Source organism: Prunus mume, linkage group LG3 (assembly GCF_029339155.1).
Source record: "Prunus mume cultivar Tortuosa linkage group LG3, ASM2933915v1, whole genome shotgun sequence".
NCBI lineage: Eukaryota > Viridiplantae > Streptophyta > Magnoliopsida > Rosales > Rosaceae > Prunus > Prunus mume.
The window spans coordinates 13,082,689-13,109,066 of NC_142700.1; the positions used below are offsets into that span (position 1 = coordinate 13,082,689).

Below are 26,378 nucleotides of genomic sequence, written 5' to 3' on the forward strand. Positions count from 1 at the left end.
TTTAGTTTACAACTCATTTCATATTCAACTTTAACAACATACATTCATTTACATGCATGCCATTTTAAAACATTAAGTTTTTTTTTTTAATGACCTTTCATATTGATAGAGTCGATAATATACTAAATTTACATACACTACACTGATGCTACTCAAATTCAAAAAGAAAAAATTACTCCAAACAACTACACTAGTAGTTCTTTACTAAAATATTAAGCTCTTTTTATCCGACGTACACGGTACATTAAATTGTTAAAAAAGTACAATTAGTAAAAAGAAGAAAGAAAAAGACAGGTCCCAAAAATGTCATGCAAAGTAAGCAGTAAACCAGAACAAAGAAAAAAGTGGTCTGAGAGAAGGACACTGAAGCGCAGCAAAAGAAAGAGGAACAGGAAAAAATAGAGAGAGATGACGTTGTTGCTTAACTTTCCTTTCAAAATGGAAGAGAGAGAAGAGAGAAGAGAGAGGAGAGAGAGGACATAAAAAGGTGGAAGAGGGTCGCTTTCAAAAGGCGTGGTGGTGGTGGTGGCATATAAAGGATCTAATCTAATCTACCAAAGAAAGCATCCCTCCGCAGACAGTGCCTTGAGCTAAAACCAAAGGTCGTAACTTGTGTCTAGCAAGTAAAAACCTGAATTTAAAACAACTGTGGGGGAGAGAGAAAAAGAGGTGAGAGAAGAAGGTTAAACGGGAAAAAGAAGTTCAGGTCAGAAGAAGGTGATTGAAAATAGAAAAAAGGGTTTGGATTTGGAGGGTATTTTGTATAGTGTCAAAGTTTAGATGGTAGAAAGAGAGGAAACCACAGCAGACGCAATGATGAGATCACAGAGATCTTTAATCCTCTTTCTGACCAAACACTGCCACCTTACCACTGGCATCATCAACTCCCTTCCATAGCCCAATAAAAAGTAGAGTTTTCTCTCTTCTCTCCCTTTATTTCCCAATTTTTACTCTCTCTCTCTCTCTCTGGAATTGGGAAAATTGGGATTTGGGTGTGTGGGTTTTGTTGCCTGCTCAGCTGGGTATTGTTAACCCCTATAAACCAGTTTGGTAAGTCCACATATAGAGCAGAAGAAGCAGTGTATAATTAAAGAGGCACAAAAATCAGAAGTTAGACTAGCATAGAGGAAAGAGAGAGAAAAAGAGAGAGAGAGAGAGAGAGAGAGAGAGATGGGTTAGGCTGGCAGGGAGCTGGTTTAGCCTCTCTCTTTGGTGTGGTTTGGATTTTTAATTAGGGGACCCTTTTGGAAATTGGTGGTGGTGGTCGTGGGGTGTTGTGTGTTATGTGATATGGAACTGAAAACATTGAATGACAGAGGCTTTTGGGAGAGGCAGAAGCAGCAGCAAAAGAAGCAGCTTTCAGAGAAGAGGTGGCAGCACAAGCAACAACAGCATCAACAACAACATCAGGAGATCAGAACCCACTAGCAAAAAAAAGTGTTGTAGCAGCAGAAGCCCAAATAGTAAAAGTAGCAATAGTGGTAGAAGAAGAAGCAGAACAAGTACTGTTCCATTAAAAGCTGGAAGCAGAAAATCACAAGGGCCTGACTCTGGATCCTCAAAGGAACCATCACCACCATTATCTCCACCTTCCTCTGCATCAAAACCAAAACCCAATTCTCAATTTTACCCATCAACAAGGCCAAGAAGAAGAAGAAGAAGAACATCACCAAAATCATCAAGCTTTCAACTTTCAGCAACATCCTTATCTCCAACAAGCAGACCAACAGCACCAACACCACCAGCATTTCTTTGGTGGCTTATTGTTAGACACAAGATCCACAGAGGCAGCAGAACTTCAAGCCCAACAACAAGAAGCCCCAAAGAAACGCAACTTCTTCACTTCTTCTTCTTCAACTTTGGGGGAACAGAGCATCGAATATGCAAGATCAAAAATGGGCGACACCCACCACCACCACCACCCCCAAGCAACGACGTCGTCCAGACTGGGGATAAGGCCGTCTTCGGGGCTCAGCGCCGACATCGTGGAGGTGGTTCGAGGCAGCCACATTGTCCGGTCCACGGGTCGAAAAGACCGGCATAGCAAGGTCTGCACTGCAAAAGGCCCAAGAGACCGCCGCGTCCGGCTCGCTGCTCACACCGCCATTCAATTCTACGACGTCCAGGACCGCCTCGGCTACGACCGGCCCAGCAAGGCCGTCGATTGGCTCATCAAGAAGGCCAAAGCCGCCATAGACGAGCTCGACGAGCTTCCCTCATGGAACCCACATTCAGTTTCGACCACAACAGCGTCTACGGCGGTTACAGCCATGGAGGCCCAGAACCCAACAACCACTGGCTTCCACTGCTTTGCAGCGGTGGACGCAATTGGTTCTGCTAATCGAAGAGCAACAATGGTGGGGAGTGGAGTTTCAGAGCAAATTGTTCAAAATCAAAACCCACTTACCAACTCGACTTTACTCCCACCATCGCTGGACTCTGACGCCATTGCAGACACTATCAAGTCCTTCTTCCCAATGGGTGCTTCTGCAGGTGCAGCCGAGGCTCCATCGTCGACGATACAGTTTCAGAACTACCCACCAGATTTACTGTCTAGAACAAGTAGCCAGAGCCAAGATCTACGCCTTTCTCTGCATTCTTTCCAAGACCCAATTCTTCTGCAGCATCAACAAGCTCAAGCTCAGCATCACCAGGCTCAAACCCATCAAAATGAGCAAACCCTCTTCTCGGGAACACAGCAACAAAACCCACTTGGGTTTGATGGGTGGACAGAGCATCATCACCAGCAGCAGCAAGCAGAGATGAACAGATTTCAGAGAATGGTAGCTTGGAATAGTGCTGGTGGTGGAGATACTGGTAATGGTGGTGGATCGTCATCATCAGCTGGGTTTGTATTCAACTCGCTGCTCCCAACCCAACAGAGTACTAGTTCTCTGCAGCCATCGCTGTTTGGCCAAGGCCACTTCATTTCTTCTCAGAGGGGACCCCTTCAGTCCAGTAACTCGCCTTCAGTTCGTGCTTGGATGATGGACCAACAAAACCAACAATCGATTTCTCATGACCATCATCATCATCATCAAATCTCGCCAACCATTCATCATCATAATCAGTCTGCGTCTTCCATTTCCAACATGGGATTCGCCTCAGGAGGCGGATTCCCCGGCTTCCACATCCCGGCACGAATTCACGGCGAGGAGGAACACGACGGCATCTCCGACAAGCCGTCCTCTGCTTCCTCCAATTCTCGCCATTGAAAACAAACAAAAAAGAAGACTGAACTTCTCTTCAAAGGTGCTACCTTTAATAAATTTTGTTCTGTAATATCCTGTTTTGCTTGTTTTGGATCAATTTTACACATTGCCTACTTTGTTGGGTTGGTTTGTTATTGCAGGGCTCAGACTCATCTCTACCTTCCACAGGGAGATAAAATGAGTAAGCTGTTGGTGCCAATTCAGACATGGCCACAGAGAAGATTTCCGGTCACTTTGATTCAATGGCGTGCGCCTTGGGAAGAAGAAATCTGAGTGCATTTTCGGGTTTTTTCGATCTCTCGGCTTTAACTTTGTTTAGCTTTTATTTCATCATTTAGTTGCTTATGTTGTAGCAGCTCTGTTTTCATGTTTGAGTTGAGCTCTTGAAGCTGAAACTTTTTGCTTACTCTATGTTAAATTTGCTCTGTGTTTCTGTTGCTAGACTAGTAATGTGTTGTTGGTTTGCTTCATTTTTCATTCCTAGAGTTGATTGGAAGTTCTATGTCTTAATTCATTAGTTAAATTAGCACAGACCTGAGCCACCGAATTTGGTATTGTTCTGAAAATACCAGATCACCCAATATAGGAAATTTTGCTGATTTTGGTTTGAGAGGTAGTTGATATTTAGCCTATTTCATTCCAGAAATGAGAGAGAAGTGCAAAGTGGCCTTCCTTTTCATCTCACTTGGAAATAGTAAATTTCTCATGTAGGTGGAAGAGAGTCTTAATTCCCTTTGTCATTTTTTTGGTCTTTACTACTTTTCAGTGAAAGCGTTCATGCCTCAACAACTTTCTCAAACCTTCAAAAAAAATTGAATGAATAATGTATTTGATCTTTTCTATCTCTATCCTTGACCAGCACAGTCATTTTCCATAAACAGTAGGAATTGTTGGGGATGGAGTAGACTAGTAGCTGATCCTTTTAAATCCATACCTTCCCAAAGCTGCAGCAATATTTGGGAAAATTCCTAACTTAAGCAGGGTTTTCCCTTTTAACTCCATATTGCTTTGCTTTAGCATTGCAGTATATAATGAGCAAACTTGAATGTGGAGCTGGGACTAGGATTTTTTTGAACTATCTAAACAATTCTTACATGAAAGTGATAGCATAGTTTGATGGATCTGGAAAAACCCATTTACCCAATTGAGTGTCAGTTGAACATGGTCCTGTTCATGCTTTGACTTGAAGAAGTCGAAGAATAACTGTCAGCCTTACCTACATTGGATCCCATTTTAACTGAACTAGTAGAATTGGGTTCAACTAGCTAGTTTGGCCATTTTACCTGGAGCTCCTATATGCCTTTTTTATTGCAAAGCAAAGACCAAAGATCCGTAGACTTGGGTTAGGCCGGTTGGTTAGGGCATTGAGTAAGTTTGAATCTCCCTCTTCGTATAGAGTATTTAGACTATCGCTCGTATTTTTAAAAAAAATTGAAGATCCAGTAAAAGTTAATAGCAAGTCCTGAAATTTACTTATGACTAAGGGTCCAGGTTTTGAAGGGAATCTAAGGGTCGTGGTCTATGACCTATAATGAGTACGGTTTAGACCAAGTGGGGCTAAGTGGGAGTACATCTGCAGGAGGAGCCATGAAGGAAGGGGATTGGGATGATCACAAACTCAATTATGGAGAGAGAATACACAGATGGATACCACCAAAATCTGGTACTTGCCCATCTGTCTTTGGTCCCCTACTACTACCCTGTAAATCTCAGTGCCTAATAAAAATCTTTGAAGAGCATAGCTGGAAACTTTCTTTTCTTTTATTTTCTTTATTTTTGGGTGCCTTTCAGGATAAAACACTTAGCTTCTACTGAGATGGTGACATTTTGTTATGGTTTCTGGTACTTGGATTGGAAAAAAAAACAGTATGGGGGCATATAACTTTTTGGTAACACAACAACAGAATTTGAGTGAATATATACATCAGGAGCGTTCAAGCGCTAACAAGCAAGAATCGAGTTTCTTATGTCAAAAAATTAGCAAAATTAGAACTCGTCATATGTATGGGTATGTGAGAGTTGATGACTTGATGGTTAGTTGATCCCTGTGTTTCTTTCTTTTTTCACCGATGAAACCAAACATATGATCATGGTGGTATACGCATGAGTTGTAGGAAGAAATTGGAAAGGGTGGTGAAGACATAAAGATTTTGTCTGGATGCAGAAAACCTAACAAAGCATGCTCTGTGGTGAATGAATCTTATATATATTATCAGTTTTTACGACTGTAAGATAAAGCTGATCTTTTCCCACCATGCTTACAGCTTTTAGCCCATCAACCCCCCGTCTCACATCCCTTCTTATTCTCTTGTTAATTTAGCATTAAACAACATAGATTATAAATAATAAGAGATTAAAGAACCCAAATAATTGAGTTGAGCAGTTTTTAATCATAGGTTAACGACATACACAAGATCTATAATTGCACAAATTAGCACTTTAAATATACAAATAATAATATCATATATAATTGTAACCCACTCCTTCCATTATAATTTATAAAATCCCACCAACAAACACAAGTGTACAAAACCACAACACACAAAACATATATCCTACACCACCTCTTAAATTCCAATCTATTTTTTTTTAAAATATCTTTTTGAATAGTGAAAAACTAACAAAGATTCGTCATCCTGTAAGCTTGTAGCTCAAGTAGTTGAGAATATTTACCATGCATATGAAGTTTTAGGTTTCGATTTACTCCCCAATATCGCTTGTATGAAAGAAAAAAAAAACCAGAAACAAAAACAAAAACAAAGATTCATCATCCTGCCTGATATTATAATTTCAACCCTGTCTTCTCTGAGTCCTTTACCTGGAACTCAACCAGTTATGCTGCCATGCATTGAATGCCAGATATCTCAGCCTGGATCGGATCTATTTCCCAGGGAAAAAAAATCTGATGAATGATAATAACAAATGAACATGTCGCCTTCGTTATCATCACTCTTTGGAACTGGACCGGTGGATCTTGGTGTCGTGTGAACACTCGAATTGCCAAAGGAGCAGACAATGCATTTATTTACTTTTTCCCCACCTTTGTTTGTTGCACAAATAAAGCTTGAGCTATAGGCCAAAATGGGTTGTGGAGGTTGCAAGGGCACATGCATTGCTTCTTGATTTTCGGTTGCAACAACTATGGTCGATGAAATTTGAACTCAGGACATTCTTCGACAAAATGGAGACTAAGTGGCACTAGACCAAGTGATTATGTATAACCCTTATTGCTAAAAGTTATAGGGGAATAGTCAAAATTTCGATCTCTTGGCCATCATTGACGGTGAAAATCCATGGTTGCTTAAAGGTTTCATTGCCAAGGCGCTGTGCAAGTAGAGCATTTTTAAAGTTTAAACAAGACAGAACGCAGTGGCTGATTGCGGATGCAACATTAAAACAGGAGTGAATTCTATCAGTTTCTGAATCTAGGGATTGTACATGTAACATGTGCTCCACATGCAATGCAGGTACTGCTAAAAGCAAAAAAGCAAAACCTACTTTCAAAGGAAGTTCTGAAGAGAAGATGCAGGTGGCAAATACATGAAAATTAGGCATCCTATTGCTCATGCATCTTTAAGACCAAGCATAACCAGCGGCAGATGCCTTAGGGTTGTTATACAGTGTAAAATAACAAAAAGAAAAAGAAAAAGGAAACGAACGCTCGATCCCACGGTATATTGATGCTCTCATTCAGATTCTGTATATTGATGCTCTCATTCTGATTCTGCATTTCATGATCAAGTGCCGAGGATGAAAGACAACCAGAAAACAAAAACATTATAAAGCACATGAAATATATTACTCAACCATAAAAATAACACGTTTACCCAACTTATGGTCCCGGCGGGGCTCGAACCCGCGACCTTCGGCTCATAAGACCAACGCTCTAACCAACTGAGCTACGGGACCTGTTTGTTACAAGATTCTTTCTTTTATAATTTAAACTCTCCAGAAGAAAGTATTTATACTCCAATTTCAAATATCTATGCACATATGATGGTTAGTTTCTTAGTCTGTATAATCTCACAACTGTTGTTTTAATTCGTAAATATCATGCGAAGACTACCCTGTTGAGGACGAACTCTAGCAACATATTTAACATGGAGAAGTAGGGTTGAAAATGCGTTCTGAAATGGTACAAGAAAAACAGAGAGGAAACTCTAGAAACTACAATGGTGGGAGAAAATCATTTATTAGAAATGATTGCCAATGTTGCATTAGTTAAACACAAATTAAGTAGCACACTGCTTAATGAGAAGGATCGAGAAAAACTTACGTATACCGGACATACCATCGTGACATTATTATAAGCTAATCACCCATTGTCATGTATTTATAACTTTCTAATATGGTAATGCATGATAGGTTTGGGATACTGCCATGGAACATCCCCGTTACATGTAAAGTTCTTCTCAGAATAATCGAGGATCAAAGATGAGTGTTTTTCTTATTTAATTCAAAATCACATCTTTGAATTGCACAATTATTGAAGAACATAAAAGGTCTTTCCACAAACAAACCTCCAAATAAGTAGCAAAATCTTGTTGATCTTGAGATTTGAATTCAAAAACCTACTCCAACAAATGGAGACTAAAATTATGCCAGTACTAGATCCGACGATCATTGATTGAGGAGGGAGGATCTAAATTTAAAATTTTCTATCTATCTCAAGATTTTGCCACAACAAGGTTATATTCCAATCACGTGAGAATTACTCTATTTCCCAGCTTTAGTAATATATATATATATATATATATATATTATTTATTGTGCATGCGGCATATGATCCTCAAGAAAATTCACTGAAAATCCTATGTTCCAAGTATAGCTACAAAATATGAAAAATGTGACAGAAAATGACATTCAATCAAATATTGGCTAAAAAGTTATGTCACTTGGGAGAAATTATAATATACTACGGTAGTATAGTTATGTGGTACATTTTGTACACATGTATAATATGGGTGGACGACATGGTTTATTTCCTATTTTTAGGGAATAGTATTAATAAATATCTACTTATATCTAGTCAGTCTAACACAACTTGATCCTCTCTATATCTCAACTACTAATGATTAGCAAAAAGAATTTGCTTGAATTAATAATTAAAGGGCATTTTAGGAATAATGGTGGGTAGAAAGATATTTGTATTTTTTCAAATTTAAGTAGTAAGAAAGATAAAAAGTGAATTAAGAAATAAGACAAAGGGTGAAAATATCAGCACTCATTTCATATTCGTCATCCATAATGTTTTTCATGGTTTTGTTTCAATCATGGAATAGCATACCTTTACATTAATGTAACTAATTTTACATAATTATCTGCACAAAAGGAACTCCAATGTTCCTTTTGAAAAAAGAAAAAAATAGAGGGAACGAGTGAGAACAAAATCACAATTATGAAATGATAGTGATACCTTGAACTAGAAAGATCTCACTCATAGAAACCAACCCCATATTTTTTTTCACATTAATGTACTAAATAAAACAAATATGGACACAAGACCCATCAATTTTTATGATGCTACCAACAACAATAAATTCTTGGTTGTTAACTATTATAACTTCAATACCAAAATGTTTGATTATATATTCAATTCAATCAACAAACCCTAGAGATAAAGTTCGGTTTCTCTAGTCTCGACTTCCTAGTGTTTCGATGTGTTTTGTTTTTAGAGAAGTCAATTTCGTGGTTCATAGATTAGCTTGCTTTGCTCTATTGCTTCATAAGGTATTTGAATGGCATGAGGTCCCTCCTCATATCGTTCAAGATACTTTAATAGAGGACCTTATATAATTCTTCATTTATTTTTCTAATACCATCGCTTCATTTATAACAAAAAAATAAAAATAAAATTAAAATCCTAGAAAGAGAGAAAGCAAGAATGAGACAAGGTAAATATATACATAGAGAATCTTATTGGTAGATGCCTTAGCCTTATATTTTGTGTATCCAACAAAATCTTTGGCTTGTTATGTTGACAAAAGGAGTGGTGTCATGGAGGCTCCACTGTCCTTCTCTATAGAATATGGATGGTGGGTGGCTGGTTTTCTTGAAGGCACCATTTTTGTTTTGTTATGAGTAAGTTATGGATAGATTGTTGTGGCCAAAGTGGGTCCCTTGCAAAAGGTAGATATAGCTTTGCTCATTTTGTATGTCACAAGGCAAGATTTGAGGATTCAATTATAGTGACCTCTCAGCAATTGTGTTTCCTATTTCTGTTTCATATATTTATCACCACATAATGATTTCACCTTATTTAATATTAATATGCCTGGAAATTCTGAGTTGGCTGATTTGCTGTCAAATTTGTATATTGGATGGCATTTGAATTTTTGCATCTAACGGCTCATCAACCAGATGAAGATTTAAGTCAGGAGGATCTAGTATAGTAGCATGTCCAAATTTGGTAGATTTTCATTTTCCATGATAGATAGAAATCTTAAAACCTTAATCCAAACCCTGATCACCAATAAATTTCAGAAATTCTCATATTTGAAGTCTTTAATTATTGCCCTAATTATTATAGAATTTGAATCAGACCGAATGATTCGTCTTGGTTCATAGAAAAATTGATGATATAACAAACAATCCGTCTTGGTTAACTAAAATCAACTAAAGGGTGGTCAAGAGTATTTATCCTACCCTTACAAATGAAGAACGTTAATGTTGAAGATATGATTCAACAAAACTCAAGACAAAAAGTGCAAGATACTTCTAGTTCAAGTAATTAAGAGTGTTTATCCTACGCTCCTGTATTCGAATATCTCTCTCTCTCTCTCAATATTTTTATTTTATTTTATAGATGTTTCAAAAACCTCCACTTTTTCTGATAATGTTTTTGAAAAATTAACTTCTTTAAGGGATTCAAAATTTGAGACATCTTAAATACAAAATTGATTATAAAGCTGCATGGATTTGAATGGCGAAATTAAAGGGCATCTTCGTCCATCGATCTTGTTGCCTTGTCAGGCCTTTCAATGCATTCTACATTTGATGTCCTCTTAAGCTTGATCTTGTCTATCCAATACAAAGGGGAAAACCATTAAAATTTGATTTACTCTATTATATATCTTTCTTCACCTACCTATGCATGCACCATGTCACATTCAACTCGGTTCTTGCTAGTTGGTAAGTAGCTATGAACCTCAGAACAGCTTTCCTTATAAAGCTTTACCTTTCAAAATACTTATTCCTTATAAAGCTTTACCTTTCAAAATACTTACTTAATAGTTATCAGTAACTTCCTATTTAATTTCAATAATCATTTCTTAATGGCTTATTAGGCAATAGAAACTAACATAGTTGTAATTAAACCAAAGAGGCGGGCTCAGTTTTTATTCATTTGGTGTCAGGGTATATCCACAATCTCGAGTCGGAAGGACTTACGCATGCATCCAATTGCTAGTTGCCATTGATATGGATTTATGTAGGAAATTACGGATCACGCACCAATGATGATCACGACAACGAGACTCGAACACTGGCGAGGCTGCACACAATACAATGATCTTATCAACTAAACCAACCCTCATTGTTTATCTTTTGTTACTTTTTTTTCTTGTTGTTCTAATAAGTTTCGATCGTCTTTTTATCAAAAAATATGAAGGGGGCAAGTAATAGCTTTTTTATTTTCAATTTTGTGGGGGTAGGTAAGACAATGGGAGATGTGGTGGGTAGAGTTTGTCATTCTCATTCTCCCCTCACCCTGCCTCTTTCAATGCTTTTTCTTTTTCTTTTCTTTCCTTTTAAAGATGATATATGTTTACATTACATGAATAATGAAAATAAATCAATTAATATATACAAAAACTTGCACATGTACATCTTCAAAAGAAGAAGAAGTTCCAAACTAAAATTCAACTAAATACATGCATGCAAGCTAAAATTCAAATAAAATTAAGAATTTGAAAACTCCAATGTATGTTACCAGGTTTGGCATTTGATTTGGGAGGTGGTGAATTCCATGCAATGCAAGTGTCGGTGTTAGGGGCACTTTAAAGGGCCCCACGTGGGGGTTGAGGTGGGTCCTACCATAGCTGCAAAAGCCAGCCATAGTTGCCCAAAAATGAAACAAACAAAGCTTATGGTGACATTGGCAAGCCAAGACTGTGGATGTGGCTGGTAGCTCAATTTGGTGTTCGAAAAAAACATTATTGGAGAGCAAAAATCTGAGCTTTTGGTTCACTTCACAAGGAGAGAAAGTAGTAGTGAGAGAGAGAAAACAAAGCTCATAAGAGTCGGTCTAGCAAGGAAATGAGGAGTGGAGCGAGAATGTGGGCTATAAATTTGAGAAAAATATTATTCATAGTGCTCTAGATTTGCATGGTTTGAATTTCAAAAAAGAAAAAAAAAACCCAAAAGAAAAGAACAGATTTTTTGGTCATAAATTTGCATATATAAGCTCTGTCATCTGATCTGTCTCTCAGACAAACAACTGCATGTGAGAAAAATCTGAAACCCCTCAGATAATCTCTCTTGCTCTACACTCTGTTTTCTCTCTCTCTCTCTCTCTCTCTCTCTCTCTCTCTCCCTTTTCAATTTTTCAATTTTTATTTTTTGCTAAAAACTTGGCTAGGCTCTTGGGTTTGTTCCTCCCTTAGCGAGATTTTGGGCAATCTTAAATTCCTCTATAGAGTTTGTTTTCAAATCATGGTTCTTGAAAATCAAAGATTTGGGTCTCTCTCTCCCATCTTTGTTTCTTTGTTTCCTTAAACACCCAAAAAAAAAAAAAATCGATTTTTTATTGATGGAAGAGAAGAAGAGGAAGGGTGACAGAGACCAAAGCCTCGAGATGGTCCTAATGAAATTAGCATCAAGAGCAAGTTTCTCTCTTATAAATCCCCATTCTGATTTCTGGGTTTGATCCAAAATTCCTTCTTGTCAATCTGTTCATTTTGTAAAAGTAGATGGAACATAGCAAGAATGGCTCAAGAAGACCAAACCCAAAAGTGTAGCAATACTAGTAGTGGTGCTAGTCTTGGCTTTGCAAGCATTACTAGATCTTCATCCAAAAAAACCAAGCAAAAAAAAGTGCCACAGAGAGGACTTGGTGTTGCACAGCTTGAGAAAATCAGGCTTGAAGATCAGCAAAAGAAAGCAGCAGCTGCTGTGATTTTGTCAACCCCATCTTCTTTATCCTCACCGACCAAATCCACATCCTCATCATGTCCTTCTGTCCCAATTAGACATTTTTATCACTCTAATCATAATCAACCACCCTCTTCAATCCCATTTCCTTCTCTACCATCACTAGATCTACCTTCACCAAACTCAATTTTCAGGCCACCATTAATTCCAACCCAGAACATTGATGTAATTAGGAAGCCAATTAGCACTGTTCCATGGGGAAATAACAATAATAATAATGGTGGTCATGGGTTTGAAATTCAGGGACATGGCAATAATAATGTTCCTAACTTGTGGAACCCTTGTGACTTCAATCTTGATCAGAAGGAGAGTTCTAATTCTGGGATTGATCCCGGATTGGCGTTTCGGTCTACTTTGAATTTGCCTTTTGAGTCCAACAACCCCATTTGGCCTCTCACCAATGTGCCACAAAGAACACAACCACATCATCAGCAGCCTCCTCCTCCTCCTTCAATGGTAAGACATTTTTTCTTTGTAGTTCTTAACATTGTTTTTAATTATTGGGAAGAAGTAAACTTTTATGATCTCCTGCTTTTGATTATGTTGAGAAGGAATTTTGGTGTATGGAACTCTGCAGGTGAATGTGTCATCAACAACTTCATCATCATCTGTACTAAACTTTCAGATAGAGCCCCCTTCAAACCAAAGCTATTACAGCAACTGTACACCTATGTGGCCGGATGAAGAAAAGGTTTGTTCACCTCTATATTTAGTCAGATATGATCGTTTCTCTTTCCTGTCAAATTAAGTTAAATTTAGGAAATTTCTTACTAGTGCATCTATAAATGCTTCTTTTTCCTAGTGGAAATTAGTAGAAATTGTCAGTTAAAGGAATTGGAATGAGTGGGTTCTGATTGGATTCTGGAAATCCTAATTTATATTTTGAAAACCTTCTTCTCTTGAAAGGAATGTTAGAAGCTGCAGAATTGTATTTCATTTCAGTTTGCTTTATTTTGTTGTCTTAAACTTGGATTCAGCACACTTTGTTCTGTTAATGTGTGAGGAACCTGAGAGATTGGTCTTAATGCTGACTACCTTTGATATGTAGTAGATGGTTGGCATGAAGAGGCCATACCCCTTTTCTCTAGACAATCCACCAGGCCCCTCCATCAACTTTAAATTCCCTACCTTTGTTGCTCCTATGAGAGCAGATGAAGCAAGTTCATGTGGGAACAGATGCACCTACAATTTGGAGCCTTCAGGCAACCCAATTTTCAGGTTAGCTTATCTTTATCTTCCAAAAATTGCACCAGTACATATGTATGCTTGCTCATGGTTTTCTTTGCACCATAATCAGAGAAGCCCCTTCATGCTCAACTTCAATTTCGGAGTCGAATTCAAGGAACAGCATTAAAGAAAATGGGAGTGTCAATGGAGATTTTCTCACCTTAGCCCCTCCTACAACCAGTAGTAGGACATGTCCCAGCCCAAAGTTGAACCTCCCTTCAACTTATCTAGCGTTCCATAACCGCGAAGTCCCTGAGTTTGAATCATTTTCTTATCAAGTGAGATAAATCAACAGAAACCCACTTCTAATTCACTAGTTTTGTTTAGTAATCTCATCTCATTTTCTAATTGTATTTTGTTTCTTTCTATTGAATTGTTAAAAGGGCAATGCGGAGGACACAAATTTCCAGCCAGGACCAAGCTGTTCACATCCACAACAAGCTTTCTACAGCTTCTTCCCACCAGCAAAGGCACAAATTGGAAGAGCAGTAACCACTATAAACAACAATTGTAATGGTGAACTAGGAGAAAGTGTGGATCTCAATTTGAAGTTATAAATCTGATCTTTGGCAGGCTAGTTGTTTCTCTCTGTGAACCATATTAGGAAATTCCTTTTTTTTTCTTTTTTGCTGCCCTTAAATTTCAACATATCAGTAGGGTAGATATGTCTAAATTTGCATATGTAAGCTTCAGACTTGTGAAGGGTGAGAATTAGAAAAAAGACAGAGGAGATGCAGATCTGTCTGTTTGAGTGGTTACATATATATTCATGAAGCCAAATACCAGTGGTTGTTAACTTCTTGTGTGCCTAGGGATTTTGGGGTTTTCTTTGAGTTATGTTGTAGTTTGTTTTGGTTGGTGGATGATGGATGACAGAGGCAGGCAGCACTGAGAGTTGCTAACAAACTTTTGCATGTGGTGGATTGTGGGAGGATCTGATTGTGCTTTGTCCTATCTTCTTTATTGTGGGCTCCACAGATCTTACCTTCATTATAGTTGCAAACGTTTGATGTAAGAGTTGTGGGCCATACAAGGAAAACCAGCTATCCAAGGCAGAACAGAAAGATAATAACAGAATAAGCAAAGGTGTTCAATTGCTTAACATAAGCAGAACAGAAGAATGTTTCAATATGAAAATTTGTCCAAAATCTCTACTATTATTCTGCACTGCATGAAAGCAAGCACCCTAAAGATCTCATCAGTCTAAGACCAACCATAAACATAATCCAGGACATAAATGAGTGCCACGGAGAAGGGGTAAAGTAGGAAAGCGATTGAAGATGTCCAGAGAGGGAAGACAGTGCGGAAACTGCTAAACACACCCATCACAATGCAGACAATGAGAATAACCAGGACTTCTGCTGAGAAGTCCCATTCTAATCCTCTGAAGTAAACCAGGGCCAAAAATACCGATAGGCAGAGGACGTTGTTCATGGTTGCCGATCCATACAACTGCAACACGACACAAAGAGGTAAGAGGTCTTATTTCAGTACACAATGCAGTTGCCAGATGTTAGAGTTGAAAAAGAAAAAGAAAAGAGAAGAAACATTCATGATGCAAAAAAGCTACTTGAGAAAAGATTTTGATATGTGAGTGCATTGTATTATGTCAATGGAGAAGCTAATCGCGTTAAAATGGACTAAGTTTTACGTTCGATGTTTGGTGAACTTAACAATGATAAGACTGGACTATTAAATTGGAAAACTATCGAACATTAAGTGTACAAACCTGAGAAAATGTCAGCGAGGCAGTTCTGATCTTTTTGCGGCTAGCGAACATTATTGCAGAGACAGCCTCACAAGAAGTAGCCAGAGGTAATGCAACAAATGAGATGAAGAAAGTTGGAATGCTTGTGGCATTTGAGAAGTTATCAACAACATCTATCAAGGGATCAGCAAATGCAGCCGCAATGAGAGTTCCTACCAACAACATCAGTACTGCTTTGAAGGTCGTCCACTTGGGACTTTCAACAGCTTCAATGATCTCATCGCTTTGACCACCTGCCCCGAGAAGATCGTGCTCTTGCTTTGTTCTCTGCCCATAAATTTCCAAGCAGTTAGTGTTGGAAAGAATCCAAGATCTTATCAAGGCTTAGAATTCCCAGTGTGAGAATATGAACTCTTGACACTTGGTAGAGTAGCATAATAAATTCTCGAAGTTTTGGTAAGCATAACCTTACCGAATGAAAGTCGAATAGAAATTTCATCGTGTGAGGATCATTGTTGGAAGAGTCATCTCCCGAACGCTTTGCCTCATGAATCCATTTCGAGATACCAGTGAGGAACTCTTGAAGATCAATACGAGAATCGCAAGAAGTGTCAAATTCTTTCATCACTTTGTCCACAGCATCATCCCTATCCAACTGTATTTCATCAAACCGGATACCGACAATCATTGCTCTTAATTCAGAATATGAAATAGATCCATCTCCGTCCTGATCCATTGCATGAAACAACCTGACACAAAATATAGTAAGAAAGCAAGAGGGATAACAACATCTCTAATAGAAAAGAGAAGAGGCACAAAGAACAGACATGACTAAAATGCTCGTGCTTTTGAAAGCACTTTTAACTACTGCTAGAAGTGCTTTTTTAGTTATCTGAAAATGGTTTTAAACCTTCTAAAACCACTTCTAAAAGCACTTTTTTGCTACTCCATTCCTGATACTAAGAGACAATACGAACTTTTTTATGATTTCTTCGTTAGGTTCACCATCTCTTTTAAGGAGACTTCCTAATGCGCGCGTCTTCAGATGTTGCAAGATTCCTGATATAACATGCTTGTGCTTTGCATAAGCAATTCGTCTCCTCTGGATCCAAGGCTGAAACACCTGCACCAGCAATTAAATATAAGACACGTAAATAAACAAATACGACTTCGCAGTCAAAAACCTAACTTAAACGTATTTGTGAGGTCATGCAGAGTATGTAATTGCTGCATGAAAATCACAACTTACCTGATAAAGGCAGTAAGAAAGAAATAGTGCGACAGAGACAATGAGGGAAACCAAAACTGCTATGTCTTTTCCCAAGTTCGAATTGAGAAGCTGCGGTAGTTGAACAATAATGAAAGGGATGACAGATATAACCATAATCCTTGCAGCATAGCTAGTCCAGATATCAGTACTCACACCAGAACCTGCAATTACAAATAGCTTTACTTACAAATCAAACATTTCAAAGGGAGACAACACATTATTGTGTCACGTAGACCGGCTCATTATCTACAAATCACAGTCCGACACATACATAAGTAACTCGTTAAAAGAACAAAAGAAAAGTTTATGTACATATGTCAAACTACGATTTGTCTTTAACGAAAAAATGGTTCCTTATGGACATACCAGTTAAGCTAAACCCTTTGGTATCTTCGTTATCAATTGCAACGGAGTTCTGAATATCGCATTTGCCAACAACAACACAGGAACCCCATATTAGCGTAAGAATCAATACAGTTGAACCAGCTAGCAACCCCATTCCAACTGAGACTTGGCTTTGAGCTGTTTCTGTACTTCCAGAAAGTCCAGATACTGAAAAGAACAGGCAATTTGAAGCTAATTATTAATTACCTGTACATACATAGGAAAACAAACCAAGGAATGAAAAGGAAAACTGTTTTTTTTTTTTTTTTTTTTTTTTTTACCAGCGATATTCTATGCTGCTTTAAATTACAAACTACCTTGACCCAAAACAAAAACAAAAAAACTACGAAAGAGAATTTGAATTGAAGTACAACTTACAAAGGAGCGACACATTGCTATGGCCAAGAGCATCCACAGTGAGGGGTATATTTTCGAGGATGTAAAGTCACTTTGACATCTCCTTTACGGGTTGTAAATGTGGTTTTTGCTTCAATGAAGAATATGTAAATTTAAAGATGTATAATTGATTTTGCTCACTTTTGTCCACCTTTTCTTCTTTTTTTCTCATCTAGGCCCTACTTGCAAGGTATGTAAAAAAAGATGCATATGTGCATCTAAATTTGCATCTCACGGTTGTGATGCAAATTTACAATCGTTTATACCTTCCCATTGCAGTGATTCCGATCACAAATGGTGTATATTTAACATACACCTCATTATACAACCCTCATTGGAGATGCTCTAACTAGTTCTTGTTTCTTTCGTATTTATTTTTCATATGAACTAAGATTATTAGACCAAACAAGGCTTAGCCACGTTGGCTAGAGTGGATGTGCTCTTTGCTCTGCACTCAAGTTCGAATTTCCCTACTTGTAATTTAGATTAGTTTAAACTAGATTATCGCTTGTATAAAAAATATTATTATCCCAAACAAAGTCCAATGATTCAGTCTCCAGACCATGTTCTACTAAACTTTCCATTACAAAATGTCATTTTCTAATCCCTGTGGGTGTGGCGTTTTGAAGAAAAGAATTGCTGTCACCCACACAATTTTTTTATTTTTATTGTTCACTAAATATAAATAACTTTCCTTACATTGTTCACTAAATATAAATATATCCAATTAAAAAAGAATTTATAAGAAGATAAACTATCCACACACACACACACACAAAGGAGAGAGAAAGGATTGATGTTTGGTTTACGGGGCTGCCATTATATATACAAAGACGAAAGATAGAGAGAGATTGATAATGGAGGGTCTAAACATGGGCCATAGTTTTGTCAGAAAGCAACTGGCTGAATTTCCATTAAATAATAGTAGGTCCAACATTTACTTCTTCATTTTCATACAACAGACAAGCTTGCCATGCAATAAATAATTTTATCGGAGTTTATAAATATTATAATTATAAACGATTATAAAACGCTCGCCTATATACATATATTTAGTAATATTGGACCGTGAAGTGTGAATATATATATATATATTTAATACATGAACTGAAGGAGAATGAGAATTTCACACATAGAGTACCAAGATTTCATAGGAGTTCGAATATAAGATCACTAATATGTCATGGGAGTCAAGTTTATCATAAGTTTGGATTCGGTTACGGTAAAAAGCAGAGGTGCGTCGAGTACGAGTTTAAAAAATGAAAAAAAAATCATATGAGCCATTCTTAAGCATAATTCTATGAGTTTTGTTTGGAAATTAAGCCGAACTTTAATATCAAGTAATATTTATCCGAAGCAAGCTTGATAACCTTAGTATTGGACTTGACTTTGACTCATTTCCACCCCATGTCTTTTTTTTTTTTTTTTTTTGGTCAATTCCACCCCATGTCTAAGCAAGCACATATAACAACTTCTTATTTTGATGTGATATCATAAGTCAAATCAAATACGCTCTCAAAAAAGTCGTCTTCTTAATATTTTTTTTTCATGAAAAGCAAACAGGGAGGAGAATGAGAGAGAGATTCACCGAGAATGAGAATGGCATCGGGAAGCGAGCCGAGGATGGGGAGAAACAAGCCTCCCACAATGCCGGGGCCGAGAATCTCCAGCAACAGCTCGCTGCCATTGGAGAGGTACGTGGCCGCCAAGTACATCAAGTATCCGTACACCAAAATCAGGAACAGGTTCCCCAGCACGCTGCGGGTGCACGGTAAGAACCCGTACGTCTCCTCGCACGCGCCGTCGTCCTCCGCAGACAAGGACCCGTTGAGGAGCTTGAGAGCTAGGTGGGATGCTGTCGAGTTGTGGGGCCCCACGTGGACCCCATCGGAGATAACTGCTACATCGTGTGGTGAGGGTTGATTGCCGAGGAAGAAGCGGCCGTGGGCTAGGCCGCAGAGGAATATTAGAAAGATGAAGAAGAAGAAGGGACGGGGGAGTGCGTTAACGCGGTTAGGCATGGCTTAATTTTCAGGTGAGCATTACTTTGAATTATTTTGTGCGTTAAATTTTGGGTCCAGTTTTGGTTGTGATAAAGTGGATGTTGTAGGCCACATATTTTTGATTCTCCATCGCTGTCTACCAAACCCCTCAGCCAACCAAGCGGACAAAAAAGCAAGCAAAGTAAATTTTGGGTCCACATGATTTGAGAAAATTACATTATATGTCATTGGCGAGAATCCCTTTTCACGCTTGAACTTCAATCTAATCGAAAGGAAATCGGACTTTCAATGGACCACCAAAAGGGTTGGATAAGTTTAGTAGAGTCCGTGAAGGACTTGTAGCTCAAATAGTTAAGAATATTTACCCTGCACCTGAGATTTGGTGTTCGAATCCCTCCTCCCAATATCGATTGTATCAAACAAAAAAAATATGGTTTAGTCCAGTCCAGCCTCTCCTTTAGCTAGCCAAACGTAGGACTGGATTGGTTGTACAATCTGACTCCTTATCCCACACATAAGAGAGGGCCTAAGAAGGAGACATTGTAGTAAATCGGGATAACAAGCTTACTTTAGAAGATGTAAACGTTTGACACAGAATCTGTGCTTTTGCTTTATAATGAGGAAAATGGCTGATAATAGTAGAAGTGCTCCCAACAAATCTCAAGTGTTGCTAATGGAAATGAAACCAAAATGCCTACAATAACATTATCAAGGATCATATAAACCATAGGAAAAATGAAAGGAAAACGAAAAATATATCGATTTATAAGCACCCCAATGTACTCAGATCACCTCATCGTGAGTCTATGACCAGCCTAAAACATAATCCAGAACATAAACCAGCGCCAGGGAGAAGGGGTAAAGTAGGAAAGCAATTGAACATGTCCAGAGAGGGTAGTTGGTGCGTAAACTGCCTAAAATACCCATCACAACACAAACGATGAGAATGACCAGGACTTCCGCTGAGAAGTCCCACGATAGTCCTCTAATGTAAACCAGGGCCAAAAATACCGACAGGCAGAGGATGTTATTCATGGTAACTGCACCATACAACTGCAACAAGGAACACAGAGATAAATAGGTCAAACTTCAGCATTCCCTGTTTTTGCTAAATATTACAGTTTATACACCACCTACAACATTTGTGAGGAATTTTTTATTTTTTATTTTTAGAAAAATTTAAATCCCTACTTTTGTGTGGAAAAAGAAACCAAAAAAGGTTGCTAGATACTACTATCCATCCATCAAAATAGTTAAATCATGACCAACAGAAGAATTTTATCGGCTATTTGTACGTTGCAAAATATGCTAAACTTTAGATTTTGATATGTGATTGCAATTTTTCATTGGAGAAGTTTAAAGCTTAAAGTCTAAAGTTTACAAATGTATATAAGAATCTTCTAAGAGTTCAACTGAAAAATTATCAACACAACTGTTAAGAGGTGAAGTATTGTCAGGCTTGCAGAGTGATAAAACATAAAGAGAGATGGAATATGAGAAATACAAACCTCAGAAAATGTCAAGGAGGCAGTCCTTTTCTTTTTGCGGCTAGCAAAGATAATCGCTGATACAGACTCACTAGAATTAGTAGCCAGAGGTAGTGCAATGAATGAGATGAAGAAAGTTGGAATGCTTGTGGCATCTGAGAAATTATCAACAGCATCCACCAAGGGATCTGCAAATGCAGCTGCAATAAGAGTTCCTACCAACAACATTAATCCTGCTTTGAGGGAGGTCCACTTAGGTTTTTCAGCACCCTCGACAACCTCATCACTTTGATCACCAGCCCCCAAAAGAGCGTGCTCTTCCTTTGTCCGCTGTACAAGAATTTCCAAGGAGCTAGTATGTTAGCACAGATCCAAGTCTTAATAAGAAAACCTTTTATCTATCAGAACTTAATAATCAAACATTACCGAGTGAAAGTCAGATAAAAATTTCATTTGGCGATGGCCAGGGTCAGAATTGGCATTTCCTGCACGCTTTGCCTGATTAAGCCATTTTGAGACACCAACAAAGAACTCATCAACACTGATCTTGGAATCATGAGAAGTGTCAAAATCTTTCATCACTTTGTCCACAGCATCATTCTTATCCAACTCTATTTCATCAAACCGGATTCCTACAATCAGTGCTTTTAATTCGGAAAACGAAAGATATCCATCACTGTCCTGATCGATTGTCTTAAACAGCCTGAAATATGTACAAACAGAAAACAGAGTAAATACAACAATCTCTAACAATAAAAGAAAAACAGAAACAATCTCTGATAAATAAATAGAGGCACAAAGTACACACATGACTAAATACTTCGTTGGTAATACTAATAAGCACTAACTTTTTTATAATTTCATCATCAGGTTCACCATCTTCTTTAAGGAGCCTTCCTTGGTTCGTCAGATGATGTAAGAGTCCTGATATAACATGCTTATGCTTCGCATAAGCAATTTTTCTCCTCTGGATCCAAGGCTGAAACACCTGCACCAACAATTAAATATAAGGCAAGTCAATAACGATCCAAACAAGCATGACCTAAATATTAAACAGGAAAGAGAAAATTCAAACAGATTATGGTTAGCTACATAACTAAATATCTGACTGAATCAGAATGGGTTTCAAAACCATGCCATGAAAGAATTTACAAATTATGACTGCAATTAAGAGTACTCAGTCATTTTAAGAAAGGAACCTACAAACTCAAAGGGGCCTGCTCACCCTTGATCCCAAAAAGGGGTTGTCCAAACATATTCCCACTTTTCCATAAGAAATTGGAATCTATCATTTAAAAATTCAAAAGTGAACCAATCTAATTCTATGAAATCCTCGGAAGTTGCCAAGTTAAGCTATGAAAACTTAATAGCAGGAAGTCTCAGGGCGTGGTTCGAACACCAGCTTTTGACAGAAGTAATCTATTGTTATGTCATCTTCAATTATTTTTCCTTTTCTTCTTACACATCGACAATGTTTGCTTTCACTAGGCATAAATAGCAACTTCATCATGCAATTCAAATTACAAAAATGTAAGAAAAAGGGTCAAATTCACAAGATGTAAATCATAAACAAACAAAAAAGAAATACAGTTCAGAACCTATTGAGAAAGTAATTCAACAAACACATAATTTAATTTCAGCAAGAAAGACTAAAATGAAATTTTCAAACTACGCAGTACGTAATGGCTGACCTGCTGTATGAAAAACTATAAGTACCTGATACAGGCAATATGAAACCAATAGTACCACAGAGAAAATGAGTGAAATCAAAACTGCCAAGTGTCTACCCGAGGTCGAATTGAGCAGCTGCGGTAATTGAACAATAAGAAATGGGATGACAGATATAGCCATAATCCTTGCAGCATAGCTAGTCCAGATATCAGTACTGACACCAGATCCTGCAATTATAAACAATTTTGCTTAATTTATCTCTACTTATAGATCAGAGATTTCCAAATGTATGATTTATGAAGAGAGAAACACAATCATTTAAAAGATTCAGTCAACAAGGCATACAACTTAGCCCACTACATGTCTTTTGGATTACAATATTTCCCTTGATTCATTTTTTATCATTTCAATCCCCCGTTCCTGTGGATCTAAATTTAACAATCATCATTCTGTTATGTATTTCTGCATCAACTTTAACAACCTTTCTTTTGTAGAAATGCAAATCTTTAAATAATCCCTGACCACAAATAAAAGACAGATATTTGTAAGGTGCAATATGCGTAGTCAAATTACGATCTCCATTTATCACAGGTGACTAGTAAGTCCGAAATAAAACAATAAAGAAAATATGGACATACCAGTTAAGCTAAGCCCTTTTGTATCTTTGTTATCTATGGCAATAGAATTCTCGATATCGCACTTGCCAACAAGAACACAGGAACCCCATATTACCGTAAGAAGCATTACAGTTGACCCAGCTAGCAACCCCATTCCAACAGAGACCTGACTTTGAGCAGTTTCTGTAGTCCCGGAAAGTCCAGATACTGAAAATAATATGATAAAGCATATCAGAAGCCATCCGCAATAGGAATTCAACTCCTTATTTTGATTCCGATCACGGATTAAGTTAATTCTCAAGTAAACCATCAAACTAGGGGTAAAAAGAAACAAAGGGTAAAAATTATAGTATCCTGTCCTTTTTGGAGAAAATTGCTTAGATCCCCAAAAATCCAACACGGGTTGGTAAGACTGATGTCAAGGTTTAAGGTACTGAAGAAATGGATCCATCACATAACATAAAAGTTACAACTTTACATATGAAAACGGCTAATTCTGCATAATTAACACTACAGGAATCGTCCCCCCTTTGGTGTTCTTGTTTTAAAATAATTTCTTTTTGGTTTTTTCCATAATAAATTTCCTTCTGAACTAAGATTATTAACCCAAACACAGTCCAAAGATTCTAGATTACATATTCCAGCAAAAGTTGGTTATAAGGACGAGGTGTAGGAGTAAAAAGAGAGTAACAAGGACAAGTGGGGTCGTTTTATAAAGCTATACAACTCTCCATCCACTGTGTATCACAGTATCAGATTTATTATGTCCACTGAGATCCAAAGGAAAAAGTTGTGCACAGAAAAAGTAAAGAATTTTGTTTTATTTTCTTTAAATACAAAAAGAAAAATCATAAACTCGTAGAAGGTTCAGGAACTACGAGATTTTGAAACGTTTCAAAGGTATAATTTTTATTTTAAAACAAAATTATGAGTCACAAAAACAGAGTATGCAAAGACACTATTATAATATGGACGGCACTCACCGTTAAGTTATCGGCAACCAAACAGAAAAGTTATAAAGAGACTGACCGAGAATGAGCATGGCGTCAGGAAGAGCCCCGAGGATGGGGAGAAACAAGCCTCCAATGATACCGGGGCCGAGAATCTCGAGCAACATCTCGCTGCCATTGGAGAGGTAGGTGGCGGCCAAGTACATCAAATATCCATACACCAGGATCAGGAACAGATTCCCAAGCACGGTGGTGGTGCAGGGCAAGAACCCGTAGGTCTGGTCACACGTGGACTCCGCATCCACCGAGTAGGGGTTGAGAGTGAGGTAGGATCTGGGGATGTGGGACAAGTGGTGGTGGACGCCATCGGAGATCAGATCTTGAGACGCGGCTTGGGTGTCAGAGATGAAGCGGCCGCGGGCGTGGCCGCAGAGGATCAGGAGGAGGAGGAGGAAGGTGACGTAAGAAGCAGACATGTGGCTTCGTTTTCAGCTTCAGCTGGACAAGAGTGGATTTGGATGCGAGGTGGCGGTTGGTGAGTTGATAAAATAGGGAAGGGAAAGGAAGGACGGAGTGAGAGAGTCGAAGAGTTCAGCGTAGGTGACGTGTTTGTTGGTTTTTGTGGGCTATAAATAATAATAAAATATTACTAACTTACTAAATGGAATAGAGTGGGGCCACGATTTAAATAATTCTATTTTAATATGACATACCTATTTGGAGATAAAATTCCAAAATTAAAACCAATTAGAAAATAATAAGTGGCTAATTTTAGATTTTTCCCTTTAAATAATCTCTATATGGATTTTTATTTCCAAATAAGCTGTGTATATGCATTTTTTTATATTTATAATTTGTTATGTTGGGGCCTATTTGAAAAGCCCTAATAATATTTGGTCGAACTTTAAACCAGGAAAGCTACATGAAACTATTTTTGAACCGTTGTAAACACGGACCAGGAATTCATGTAGGAATGGGCTGTTTTTTTCTTCGTCCTTTTAACAAGTAATTAAAGTCACGCGTCAAAGTTCCTTCGATCTTGCGTGATCGTTAGTGGAAGCTCACCAGATTATCTTTATTTTGATGTTAGATCGCTCTATTATTGTAATAGCCCTTTTGTGACTAGTTTATATTGGCACTTTGTGATTTGTGATTTTTTTAGCTGAATTACAAATATAATCCTAGAATTTATTAATAATAAAAGGAAGAAAAAAAAGTCACGCGTAGGGGTTGGCAAAGTTTCTAATGTGGACAATATTGAATTTATTTTTTTAACATGTTTATTATTAACACCTTGTTTTTTATTCTCAAAAGATAGGGTGGGTTAGAACCCATAGGAGACTAAAGCCTCTCAAGTCACCTTCAATATTGAACCAATGAATCCATTAAAGTTGAAGTTTTCATGCCGTCTACATCTCTTAAACCATTGAAGATGACCACAACCACTGGCGAATCTAGTAAGGCACAAGGAGGTGCAGCTGCACCTCCCTTCGTCGGAAAAATCATTGTAGGTGCTTCAAATTACCCATTTGCTCAAGTGGTGTACATATTACCTTATTTTCATTTTCAACATTTAAGTAAATGTCTTTGTCCTTTTACTTTTATTTATTTTTATATTACTCCATTTACTTAAGTTTACAATGTAAATAAGGAAGTACCCCCCATTTGGATTCAAATAAAAATACTAGAAAATCAAATTCCCACCAAATCAAAATATGAAAATTCAGTTTTAGCGCAAAATACGATTTATGCTAAAAATGATGGCTCATTAAGTCAATATATACTTCATACTAAAATCTCATAAAATCAAGTTTTCTTATTTGATGTGTAAGGAATAAAAGCCGCCAAAAATTATCTTGAGAAAATGATTATTCCGAAAAACCATTTTTCATACTGAGTCAATATTGCACATCCGCTAAAAAATTTCTAGGTCCGCCAGTGACAACACCCTCCTAAGGTTCGCAAGTATTGCAATGTGGTTTTGGGGTAGAGTGATATGTCATTCTCAAATGACAAAATTGGCATTTCATACTCTTTGATTGAAAAAAATAATTATTTGAATACTGTATTATTAATCTTGTACACAGCACGTGAGAAAGTTATTACTCGAGAAATTGAGAATATATATTAAAAAAAAGAGTAATGGGAGAAAATATTATTTTCGCCTGCAAATTTAACTTATTTCTTTTTAGTGTAATATATATATATATAAAGTGAAAGACAGAGAATAATGAAACATTCAAAATACTAGAAAATTCCCTTAGTTAATGCAAATATTAAAAATTGAAATTATTAATTAGATG

The 26,378-nt window shown here is 37.5% G+C and overlaps 4 protein-coding genes and 1 non-coding gene across 6 annotated transcripts; 2 read left to right on the forward strand and 3 right to left on the reverse strand.

Moving 5' to 3' along the window:
• Nucleotides 1-559: 559 nt before the first annotated feature.
• Nucleotides 560-3,658, forward strand: TCP4 (TCP family transcription factor 4). Its single transcript, XM_008228235.3, has 2 exons — nt 560-3,252; nt 3,353-3,658. The coding sequence occupies exon 1, from the start codon at nt 1,896-1,898 to the stop codon at nt 3,213-3,215; it is 1,320 nt and encodes a 439-aa protein (XP_008226457.2). The 5' UTR covers nt 560-1,895; the 3' UTR covers nt 3,216-3,252; nt 3,353-3,658.
• A 3,389-nt stretch (nt 3,659-7,047) lies between these two features.
• TRNAI-UAU (transfer RNA isoleucine (anticodon UAU)) lies at nt 7,048-7,121 on the reverse strand. The gene has a single exon. It is a non-coding gene; the product is annotated as a tRNA-Ile (tRNA).
• Nucleotides 7,122-11,304: 4,183 nt separating this feature from the next.
• Nucleotides 11,305-15,044, forward strand: LOC103326030 (uncharacterized). Its single transcript, XM_008228234.3, has 5 exons — nt 11,305-12,818; nt 12,940-13,053; nt 13,414-13,580; nt 13,660-13,867; nt 13,973-15,044. The coding sequence occupies exons 1-5, from the start codon at nt 12,138-12,140 to the stop codon at nt 14,144-14,146; spliced, it is 1,344 nt and encodes a 447-aa protein (XP_008226456.2). The 5' UTR covers nt 11,305-12,137; the 3' UTR covers nt 14,147-15,044.
• On the reverse strand, nt 14,656-19,773 carry LOC103326029 (sodium/calcium exchanger NCL-like). The gene is made up of 7 exons (XM_008228233.3): nt 18,936-19,773; nt 16,934-17,119; nt 16,547-16,728; nt 16,275-16,420; nt 15,770-16,046; nt 15,319-15,624; nt 14,656-15,041 (listed from the first exon to the last, which is right to left on the reverse strand). The coding sequence occupies exons 1-7, from the start codon at nt 19,366-19,368 to the stop codon at nt 14,793-14,795; spliced, it is 1,779 nt and encodes a 592-aa protein (XP_008226455.2). The 5' UTR covers nt 19,369-19,773; the 3' UTR covers nt 14,656-14,792.
• Nucleotides 19,774-19,918: 145 nt separating this feature from the next.
• On the reverse strand, nt 19,919-24,700 carry LOC103326027 (sodium/calcium exchanger NCL-like). 2 transcript variants are annotated; one of them, XM_089049370.1, is made up of 8 exons: nt 24,155-24,700; nt 23,147-23,332; nt 22,554-22,735; nt 21,686-21,825; nt 21,264-21,540; nt 20,859-21,167; nt 20,143-20,403; nt 19,919-20,044 (listed from the first exon to the last, which is right to left on the reverse strand). In XM_089049370.1, the coding sequence occupies exons 1-7, from the start codon at nt 24,549-24,551 to the stop codon at nt 20,155-20,157; spliced, it is 1,740 nt and encodes a 579-aa protein (XP_088905496.1). In that variant the 5' UTR covers nt 24,552-24,700; the 3' UTR covers nt 19,919-20,044; nt 20,143-20,154. The 2 variants fall into 2 exon arrangements, with proteins under 2 accessions (XP_088905496.1, XP_008226453.2); XM_008228231.3 differs by lacking the exon at nt 19,919-20,044 and having other exon boundaries at nt 20,087-20,403.
• Between the last annotated feature and the right edge of the window lie 1,678 nt (nt 24,701-26,378).

Excerpts from the sequence above, each read along its gene's own strand:
- TCP4 (XM_008228235.3), top strand. The coding sequence starts at position 1,896 with ATGGGCGACACCCACCACCACCACCACCCCCAAGCAACGACGTCGTCC.
- LOC103326030 (XM_008228234.3), top strand. The coding sequence starts at position 12,138 with ATGGCTCAAGAAGACCAAACCCAAAAGTGTAGCAATACTAGTAGTGGT. Across the intron at positions 12,819-12,939 it reads CTCCTCCTCCTCCTTCAATG|GTGAATGTGTCATCAACAAC; the intron begins GTAAGACATTTT and ends GGAACTCTGCAG. Across the intron at positions 13,054-13,413 it reads TGTGGCCGGATGAAGAAAAG|ATGGTTGGCATGAAGAGGCC; the intron begins GTTTGTTCACCT and ends GATATGTAGTAG.
- LOC103326029 (XM_008228233.3), bottom strand. The coding sequence starts at position 19,368 with ATGCCTAACCGCGTTAACGCACTCCCCCGTCCCTTCTTCTTCTTCATC. Across the intron at positions 16,729-16,933 it reads CAAAGGGTTTAGCTTAACTG|GTTCTGGTGTGAGTACTGAT; the intron begins GTATGTCCATAA and ends TTGTAATTGCAG. Across the intron at positions 16,047-16,274 it reads AACGAAGAAATCATAAAAAA|GTTGTTTCATGCAATGGATC; the intron begins GTTCGTATTGTC and ends ATTTTGTGTCAG.
- LOC103326027 (XM_089049370.1), bottom strand. The coding sequence starts at position 24,551 with ATGTCTGCTTCTTACGTCACCTTCCTCCTCCTCCTCCTGATCCTCTGC. Across the intron at positions 23,333-24,154 it reads TGACGCCATGCTCATTCTCG|TATCTGGACTTTCCGGGACT; the intron begins GTCAGTCTCTTT and ends TATTATTTTCAG. Across the intron at positions 20,404-20,858 it reads CCTCCTTGACATTTTCTGAG|TTGTATGGTGCAGTTACCAT; the intron begins GTTTGTATTTCT and ends TCCTTGTTGCAG.